This window comes from Erpetoichthys calabaricus, chromosome 18 (assembly GCF_900747795.2).
Source record: "Erpetoichthys calabaricus chromosome 18, fErpCal1.3, whole genome shotgun sequence".
NCBI lineage: Eukaryota > Metazoa > Chordata > Cladistia > Polypteriformes > Polypteridae > Erpetoichthys > Erpetoichthys calabaricus.
In genome coordinates this window covers 36,833,769-36,844,756 of record NC_041411.2, presented here as the reverse complement: position 1 = coordinate 36,844,756, position 10,988 = coordinate 36,833,769, and the positions used below count along the sequence as shown (strand labels likewise).

The window sequence follows — 10,988 nt, the reverse complement described above, 5'->3', positions numbered from 1 at the left end:
AGAGGGTGTGACAAAGTTAAAGAAGTTAAAGTTTGTATTGGGTGTGACAAGGATGGACAAGATTGGAAATGAGTATATTAGAAGGTCAGATCAGGTCGGACGGTTGGGAGACAAAGTCAGAGAGGCGAGATTGCATTGGTTTGGACATGTGAAGAGGAGACATGCTGGGTATACTGGCAGAAGGATGCTAAGGACAGAGCTGCTGGAAAAGCCAGAAAAGAGGAAGGCCTAAGAGTAGGTTTATGGATGTGGTGAGAGAGGACATGAAAGTGGTAGGTGTAATGGTGCAAGATGCAGGGAACAGGAAGATATGGAAAGAAACGATCCGCTGTGTCGACCCCTAAAGGGAGCACCAGAAAGAAGAAGAAGAATTTGTGTTCAGTTTATTTTCTATGAATATGAGTATACATAACAATTTAGCAATAAAATAATAATATCTAAGCTAGTTTGTTTCAGTGAAATACTCAATGCCAAATAACAACAACAACAACATTTATTTATATAGCACATTTTCATACAAAAAGTAGCTCAAAGTGCTTTACATAATGAAGAAAAGAAAAATAAAAGACAAATAAGAAATTAAAATAAGACAACATTAGTTAACATAGAAAGGAGTAAGGTCCGATGGCCAGGGTGGACAGAAAAAACAAAAAAAAAACTCCAGAAGGCTGGAGAAAAAAATAAAATCTGTAGGGGTTCCAGGCCACGAGACCGCCCAGTCCCCTTTGGGCATTCTACCTAACATAAATGAAATAGTCCTCTTTGTAGTTCGGGTTTTTCACGGAGTCACTTGATGCTGATGGTCATACAGACTTCTGGCTTTTAATCCATCCATCATTGTTGGAACATCATGGTGCTTTGGGTAGATGGTGGTGGCGCACGCCACCACCAACAGGACACCGGAAAAGGAAACAGAAGAGAGAGTAGTGGTTAGTACAGATTTTGAATGAATAGTTATTATAATGAATTAGATATACAGAGTATCAGGATTAAATTACAGTGAAGTTATGAGAAGGCCATGTTAAAATAATGTGTTTTCAGCAGTGTTTTAAAGTGCTCCACTGTATTAGCCTGGCGAATTCCTATTGGCAGGCTATTCCAGATTTTAGGTGCATAACAGCAGAAGGCCGCCTCACCACTTCTTTTAAGTTTTGCTCTTGGAATTCTAAGGAGACACTCAGTTGAGGATCTGAGGTTACGATTTGGAATATAAGGTGTCAGACATTCCGATATATAAGCCGGGGTGAGATTATTTAAAGCTTTATAAACCATAAGCAGAATTTTAAAGTCAATTCTGAATGACACAGGTAACCAGTGTAGTGACATCAAAACTGTAGGACTGTAGCATCAAGGAGTGTCCCTTTTACAGTCTTAAACCTGAATCTGTTTTGCACTTATTGTGGAAGTGTATCTTTACACAGGCTCTGCAATGGACAGATGTCTCATCTGGTGTTGGTTGCTACCTTAAACTGGATGCCTCCATACTTGGCTCTGGCACCTGTGACCGTTTTTCACTTCTGTGTAGGGTCAATGTGCCTGATCAAGCTTCTCCATACAGCTCGGTCCTGCACCTCCTTCCCAGTCAGACCTTTTTCCTTCAAATCTTATTTTACTTTATCCACCCTCCTCTGGTTCAGCCTCTCTCACTTTCTCTTTCCCCACATTTCCATCTCCATCTCTCCTTTGTCAACATATTCATTGTCTCACCTCATGACATGCCCATAATACTTCAACCTAGTTTCCTGTGCTTTCTTAGGTATCTCTTTCCACTTCTTTTGTACCTCTGATTGTTTCATTTCTTATTCTGTCCTCTTTTGTAATTCCACAATTTCATCTCAACGTTCTCATTTCTGCCACACCATTAAGGCGAATTAGGCATTCGCCTAGGGCAAATATTATAAGTGTTGACCCAGCCACACGGGTTAGCTACCAGACAGTCGGTTGGCGCACTAATAAGCTTGGCCTAGGGTGCAAAATAACCTAGTGCCAGCCACATCCAGCTTCATCTCTTGTGCTCCTTTTACTGCTGTTAAAGTGAACTGGTGTTGTTAATTTACATCCATCCACCCATCTTCCAAACTTGCTTATGCTCAGCAGAGTCACAGGGTAGCTGGAGCCTATTTCCAGCAAGCATCAGGCACAAAGCAGAAACAATATCTGGACAGGGCGCCAGCCCAGTGCTGGTTGAACACACGTACACTAAGGGCAATTTAGAAACTCTGGTTCACCTGACCTGCATGTCTTTGAACTGTGGGAGGAAACAGGAGCACCAAGAGGAAACCCAGGCAGACATGAAGAACATGCAATCTCCACACAGGGAGCACCCAGGATATGAATCTTAGTCTCCTTACTGCTAGGCAGCAGCACTACCACTGTGCCACCATGCTACCATGCCACTCATGGCTTCTTAATGTTAATGTAATAAATAGATTCCCCATAGGTATATTTTCAGCATGTTGAAGATTTTATATGTGGTTTTTCTTTTTCTTCTTAATCTCTATTGGCCCATAGCTATTGTTAGAAATAATAGACAGAAGACTATAAGATCATGACATGCAGGTTAACTAGGTAATAGTTTTAGAAATGTTTAACTTAATCTTTATAGCTTTTTATGCATTTAAATGATTTTCCTTTTACTCTTTTTACATTAGCAAAATTTATTTGTGCTTTGAGCAGTGAGAAAAGAGCTATATAAATGTAAATAATTATTAATTATTATTATTATTATTACACACACACACACATACATACATACATACATACATACATACATACATACATACATACATACATATTTTATATTTATAAAAGCCAAATACCACTGACTCACTCATCACAAAATCTCCCGAATCATGAGGACTTGGGACTTGAAATTTGGAATGTAGGCTACCCTTGGCCCACAGGTGCTCACTAAGAAATGGTTTTAAAAATTTCGTGGTCCAAGCGTGAAATTTCTTATAGTTTTTTAGACCCGATTGTATGTCATTCTGCTTTTCACGAGAGAGCTACTTCTCGGATTTAGATTGTTTTTATAATTTGCTTGAACGTTCTGTTGATTTTGTGACTTTCTCATCGCGCTAAGCGTATCACAGTTCGCTTGCAGTACCGATTTATTAGCACGAATCCGAGAGAGACTTATCAGGTTGCGGAGAGAGGGTGGGCCCGTCCTCACTCACGCATCTGCCTCGGGGCATAACCTTAACTCCACTTAGTTAGCGAACGAGAGAAATACTTAGATTTAGATCTTTTTTTTTTTCTATAATTTGCTTGAACATTCCAGTTGATTTTGTGACTTCTCTCATTGCGCTAAGAATCATAGTTCACTTGCAGGGGCGATATATTCGGGCAGAGGGGAGGGGGAAGAGTGACGTCAGGAGTGGAGAGCTGGGCTGGGCCCTCCTCACTGTCCTGTTTCATTACTACACAGGCGAAGCCGTGGGGGGTGGCTAGTATATATATATATATATATATAGATAGATAGATAGATAGATAGATAGATAGATAGATAGATAGATAGATAGATATAATACTGCAATGGGAAAAAGAAAAGCAACACTGATCGTAGAACTGAAATTTCAAAGTTCATTGAAGAAATAACAGAATTAAGAATGACAGAAAAGCAAAACTACAGCAACAGGAAAACAGTAAAGATTTGAACAACAGTTGACTTGCAGTTCCTTCACTACCTTGCATGATCGTCTCTCGCAGCAACCACCATTTGATACCTCTGGTGCACAGGGACGGCTTAACATATGGGCACAATGGGCACTAGCTGAGGGCCCCAGGAGCATAGAGGTCCACAGTGTTTCTGATGCCTATATTTGTTTCTGTTTTGCTATGAAAGTAAGGGCCCTAGCACACTACTTTGCCAGGGAGCCTATGATGCTGTTAAGGCAGTCCTTCAAGGTGCACACAGCCAATGAGCCTATGAATCTAAGATCTGGGATTTCATCCTATTCCAATTGAAGGGCTTGATGGTGTTACTCGCCATTGGCATACTGTATATAGGGAGTCACTCTGTCAGCGGTTTCATCACTACAAGGGGCAGATTTCAAACAGTCTCTCACATAGGTTAGTCTTAGATGTCCTGTTCTGGCATGGTCACTTGAAGACAACAAGATCTTGGATGTCTATCCTGTTGATCTGCTGAATCCTTGCCTGCAGTCAAGACATAGTGAAATGGCTTAATCCATAATGTCTAGCAATGATGGCAAATGCCATCCCTGTCTGTAGTATGCTAGTGGCTCTCTACCTTTTTATGATCAAAGGTGTTAATAAAGGCTTTTTGCAAAGGTAACCTAATCAGATATTGTTTTGCATGGATTTCTTTGGGTATAAGTGCACAAGTTTTTTTGTGTTTGGTAATTGTAATGCCCAAAATGAATTGCTTGTAAGGGGCATTTTGTAAAAGTACACATGCTATAACAATGGTTTCCCATTCCTGAAAACATTGCATGTCTTCTTTACATCTGTATGCATTTAAAACTAATTAGTATTGTGCTGTTTTGAACTGCATCTTATGCATGAAATATGCTACGTTTATTTATAATAATCCGTCCATCTATCCTGGGCCAGGGTCATAGTTAATAAGAAGCACTAAATGAATCAAAGTGTAATAGTACAAAGAATAATTTTATGTGTGTTCACATGGTAATAGGTGCCTACCATGGTATTGCTGATCCCACATGGGCTTAAGAAGTTATTTGTGTAAACCTAGTCAGAAGTGGAAATCATATTACTGATGCCCCGGGATATGATGATGATGCTGATATCTCTGAATGTGGTAAAGAAGCACCATGTGTGTGTGCCCAGTGGGAGGTACTACCATTGGATTGCTTTTTATAGAAGGAATAAAGAAGAAATTAATTTGTGCTCTACATTAAGAAGCTCTGGCCATTCCAAACACTGATGGAAGAAAAATAAGTAAAATTTTTATGGTTATTGCATCCATCTATCCTGAAAACCCACTTATCCTGAGCAAGGTTGTGGTGTAGCTGTACAAGCATCAGGAACAATAAAGGAACATCACACACAGGCCTATTTAGCAACCCCAATTCACCTAACATGCACATCTTTAGATTGTGGGACGTTCTGCAACAGCTTCTACCCCTTGGTTGTCTGGATTCTGAACTCTATGCTGCCCACCTCCCCTCAGATTTGCTCCGAGTAGGATATTTACATGCAGTATGTTTGATAAAACTGTTTTTTATTATTAGTTGTTATTACGTATTTAGTTATTCATTACTGTCTGTTCATTAACCTATTATTTGATTATCTATTTATAGTGTAGTGCTAGCTATGCTACCAGTCTAAAATGGTTTGTATTCTAAGTAATCAACGTAGACCTCAATGTTAACTTTTTCAGTGCACCATAAAGTGCATACTGTATGTCATTAATACTCCATTTGGTATAGGATTCATAAAAGAGTGCTAATGTTTTGTGATTACAATTTTTTGGAATAATGGACAAACAGACACCCTACATTTAGAGGAGTTCTACATTTATCTTGCCCTTGTCCTGTCTTAATGTACGGTATATGTTGTACTGCAGTCCTCGAGAACGTTTCATCATGTCATTGTATGCTGCAATGTTGTGTATGAATGCTATAACAACAAAGCCACTTGACTTGGCTTGACTATTATTTTTGTTAGTTTATGAGGTGAGCTAGCATTCACTATTTAATAACAGAACTAAGTCAGTCAGAATTGTGCTGTAACACGTTACCATATTTGCTGGCCGTGTACGTTGCCTGACACGATTCATCATTTAATAATAAACATTAAGTTTTCAAAATATTTCGGTTTGGTTCATACCATGAATGCATTGTAATCATCTGGACTTGGACCCGCGGAGAGCTACATCATGTTATTAAGTTCTTTTAAATCTGCCTAGAAATACTGCTCATGTTTTTAAAATAAAATACAGAATCAACAATCAGCATCATGATTCAAATGCTGCGGTGGGTTGGCACCCTGCCCGGGATTGGTTCCTGCTTTGTGCCCTGTGTTGGCTGGGATTGGCTCCAGCAGACCCCCGTGACCCTGTGTTCGGATTCAGCGGGTTGAAAAATGGATGGATGGATGATTCAAATGTTTACGACCACTGATGTCCCCCAAATAGAGTCTAACTGCAGACTTCCAGAGCTCCGCTCCAAGACCCATCTAAATACTGTACTCCAAATAATGGCAAGTACTGTATGTTTCTCTGCAGCCAGAAGCCGAATGTCGAATGGGCGGGGCAATGTTGACAAGGAGGGGCAATGTCGAGTGGGCGGGGACATATTTGACGTGTAGGATGAAGTTTTCAAAATAAAAGTTTGTTACACATGAAGTTGTCAAAATACAAGTATGTGATGAATAGTATGAAGTTTTCACAGCTTTACTCTATATAACAGGGAAAATACAGTATACGATTTAAATATTCAATTTAAACCAAATTCACAGGATACACTGTAAGAAGAGCTAAGCCATGTTCCCAAAACCCAGACCTAGACGAAGAACAGCCAGCCTGCGGTGATGTTGATCTCAAACCGTCGTTTTTTAAACTTTACTTCATGTTGAGTTTTTTTTTTTTATCTCCATTGCATGCTGCAGTGGACGAGTTGAAGTGCACGCTCTAGCGTTAACTACATGCCCTCAGATTTTACTCTTAAAGTCAGCTAACTGGCGCAAAGCGATCAGCCCCGCCTTCTGTTTCAAAGCACTGGGTTCCCTTTTTTCATTTCACATTTTCTTCATTCCACGCTCTCAACGTTTAGTGTTCAATTCATTCCTTCAATTTGTCTTTATTTTATTTTATCACTTTCTATTCTCTATTTCACTTTCGGCAATTTTAATCTTCATTTCAGGCCGTCACCGATCTCGCCTAAAAAGAATGCAGTGACATTCGCATTCCTATTCTGTTAATATTACCGTTTATGTCTCCAATAACGTCATGTTACTGGAATATCGAGTAGTCCTGATACGTGCGAGCAAGCAACATTCTAGTAAACTACTGCTTTGGATTTCGGCTTGAAGATGCAATACACTTTGCAGACAGTTCTTCAGATTCATAAGATGACAGCTGAAATGCAGCACATCCTTCCCATTAAAAGGGAACAGCGTTTACATTATTTGAACGACTCGCATCGTTAGCCTGAGCTGCCAGGTGGCCAAAACATCTGTGCATCATTCTACTTTTTACACGTGAATCAATTGATCACACAAGAATAAAGACCAAAAAATACGATAAATGTATTTATTTTAGCATAACCTTTGCCCAGGCGAATGCTGGGCTGGGATTTCAGGCCAGAAATTCGGTCCTGTGCGCAATGACAGAGATTTCCGATTCACTTAAGTCAAGACCAATCATATGTCAACAGACTATGACACTGTAGTCCCTCCCACTAGACTTTGCCCCTCCCACTCGACGTTCGGCTCCTGGCTGCAGTGATACCCTTTTCAACAATGCTGATAAAATGATGGCCGCATGCTCCCAACCTCCTCCTTCGTATTTAGTGTGCGCATGTGTTTTTGGCGCGTGCCTCCACAAGACGACCGCGAGAACCCTCAGATCAGTTCCGAGTAAACACGCTTGATGGCCACATTGCAGCCATCAGGTGGCGTGCCACCCAACTCTGCTCATGTAATTCTATTTTTATCATCCGACTACAAAGTATCAGGTTCTCCTGCGACTTCTTAAATAAAAGCGTCACTGACGGTTTGTTTAGCCCGTTTATTAATGTAAACGCTGCCGGTGTTATTTTCAGTTATAAAACGTATCATCATTATCATTACTGTTAAAATAGTTAGATAGGAAGCAGCAACACTGAAAAAAACAGCAAGATGGCCAATGTGTCATATCTTATCTCCAATCTGCTGGAAAAAATGACATCCACTGACAAAGATTTTAGGTAAGAGGGCTGTTCAGCGGTTGTTTCCTTTGCATGAACATGAGGGATGTTTTTATAAGGCAGTGGCTTGGACGTGGAGCCCCCCCTTCTGTACCCATACACGACCGCTAAATTTCAGAGTTTCTCTATACGGGGAGGTGGGGCACAGAGCATGCGTCATATTTATATCAGTAACGTACAATCCATATAATTTGCTATGTAGCTCGTGGAAACTTTCAGGAAAAAGTGGACTACCCTGCTTGTAAATTAATGAGACACTTGAGGTGAAAGAAAATATCTTCTGATTGTGTGAGGATTGTAAGATGTTTTATTGTAACTACAGACCCAGTCATTTTTAGTTCTTTAACAGTAACGTTGTGAATCAGTTTCCGATAGAAGTCTGTATTAGATAGAGCACTTTTTATAGTAAATACTACTGTATAACCCTTTGAGTAGGCAAACACTTTACAGTACAATATGAACCTATGAAATGGCATGTGGAATGCAGTAAAGACACGATGTACAGCCAGTAAAATAAATATAAAGTCAGAACAATTAAAAGGACAATTAAATATTACACTATATAGACAGATAATGGGATACCTTTAATGTATTGAGTTCGCTTGGTAAAACTGAATGTATTTAAATTACAGCGTTCATTTAGTAGCGTTTTACTTTTAACCTATGCCATTCTGTCCCAAACTCTAACTAGATTATGATGGATAATGAAAATATGTGCTAGAAAGATGCATACATACTACAGATAAACATGACAGGCACTACATAAATGACAAATATGAAAGGCGCAGGCATTGCCAAATTTATGTGCTTTATGTAAAACAAATCTAAAGACCTTTTTCGTTGCAGTGGAGGCAAATATTATGATGGAAGCATTAAAATTAGTTTATTTAACATTTGCTTTTATCCAAACCAACAGTAGTATAATGATTTCTTTTTTTCTACAGTATGACTACTGGTAGTTTAAATGATCCACACTGGGTCTAGCAGAGAGTTGTTGCTAAATCAGAACAATTAAAGTATATAGTTAAATACAATAGCCACTATAGGCAAATGGATTCCACAAATTCGTGAGTTTTATTTTATATAGCACCTTTCTAATTAATTATCATCCAAAGATCATTTAATAGTCCAAAGATCATTTAACAAGTACTGTGCAGATTAAATCATTTAATGTCATGCAGTAAATTAGGGATGGGGATTGAATAGGCAACCTTGTGCACTCAGACCTAGCCATTAGGCTACAGTTAATTCATGTTATGTAGTACATAATGTCCAAAACGGTTTAGATTAGCTTTACACAGATATAAATTGATGAGAACATTCTGTAAATGCCAACAACCTAGCAAGCTTAATTTAGATTTTTTTTACGCCAACTTTATGAAATTTCATTATTATGTAATTTAGGATATAGTCATTTATTTTCTACTGAATAAACATATCCTGTATGAAATTAACAGTGCTCGTGAAATTTGATTTTCAGTTTTAAACAGAAAAAGTAAGAATACCAGATGATTCGTTTTGATTAAAAAAAAATCATTATCAGATTCCAAGTCAGTACTACTTTATTAGGAATTCACTAATTTTAGCCGCTATTCCTTCACAATGTTGGATACATTCTACCATGGGATAGTAATCTTGTTAGTGGTGCTCCTCCAGGCAAACCTGTACCCTCTTGAGTGAAATCATGTTTTAAAGAAATGAAGGGTGCTGTATGTTAAGGGATTAACAATTCAACATCATATTTCCTAATATTCCTGCTACTTATCGAGGGTTTGATTGGCTCACCTCAGGGTGTAGAAATCTCCACACTAGCAGTATCCATTTGGAGTATAACCTAAACAAATGGCATCTCAAATGGCTCATTTGAATTTTCAGCTGAAATCAAAGCATGAGTGCCATTTTCTCAAGATTGTGTGTCATATCCAAACAGATATTTCAGTGTCATAAGTAATTGCCTGTAGTACTCAAACATTATTTAAAAATTGTTGTAAATCAAATTAAATCTTGAATTTTTTTCTTTTTAAATCATTTTTATTTAGCATGAATTTCTCACATTAGCTTCACCTTAGTATTTTTCCAGTAACATTTGCATTATTGTTTAAACTTTTTTCAGGGTGTATTATTTATTTTTAACGTTCTTGTTCATTTTATGCTTACTGAGCATTGTTTTTACATTTTGTAATAACTTCCTTTTGTTCCTTTATTTATTTGGCTGACACCTTTATCCAAGGTAACTTACAACATTTGAGATTGTAATAAAGCACAAAAGAGCTCATGAAGGATCTGGGGCACCCGAAGATAAACCCTCTATATTGTAAAGAGTGCGAAAGGCGCTAAAGAAAATGCGTGTTAATGCAAGGTCAGACTAGTCCTGTTGTTCAGGTTGAGTCTGCCCCAAGATGGAGGTGGTTTCATTTATGGTGATTTTTGGGAGAAAGAGGCAGACACAGATGGGCTGGCCCTAGAAGTGATGTCATAGATGGTGGCACATCAATCTTCCTTTCTGCAGAGGGGAAAGAAAAAGAGATACCATTATTGCTTAGCACCCTCAGTTGGTCCGGGGTATCCTGTAAGTTGTTCCCCAAGCACACATGTGTGCCAAGATACAATTGGTTACATTCCTCTTGTTTCTCCAGTTGGTGCCCTGGCAGGTGGGGTGACTTGCTGAGGGTCACACAGTGATAGGATTTGAACCCCCAAATTCAGGGTTTGCAGTCCAGTAACTTAACCAGTACATCACAGTACCTGAATTCTGTGCTGTTTTAGTTTATTGTGGTAACGTATGTGTTGAAAGGCACTAAAAATGAAGAAGCAGTGAACAATTACCCTTCTGTTAATTCATCAGTACTGTATTGAGTATTTTCTTAATTCAGTTCTTCTGTTCTGTTCCCACTTTTTCCAAACTACTCTAAAAACTGATAAAATAATGCATCAATGGAATGTGTAAAATGCAATATGGTTAATTTATTAGATTGAGTCTAGATTTTATAGATTAAAATATATCATGTTTATGGTTGCGTGGTATGTATATACAAAATATCATAAGAAACATTTTCTTTAGAACAGAACATTCAGCCGTACATGGCTTGTTATTCC

The 10,988-nt window shown here is 38.6% G+C and overlaps 1 protein-coding gene across 1 annotated transcript in view; it reads left to right on the top strand.

The window, feature by feature from the left end:
• The first annotated feature begins 7,528 nt into the window (after positions 1-7,528).
• cand2 (cullin-associated and neddylation-dissociated 2 (putative)) overlaps positions 7,529-10,988 on the top strand; it is a 38,065-nt gene continuing 34,605 nt past the window's right edge. The window contains exon 1 of the mRNA XM_028823998.2: positions 7,529-7,892. Coding sequence (XP_028679831.1) covers positions 7,825-7,892 — 68 coding nt within the window. The 5' untranslated portion in view covers positions 7,529-7,824. The remainder of the gene's footprint in view (positions 7,893-10,988) is intronic.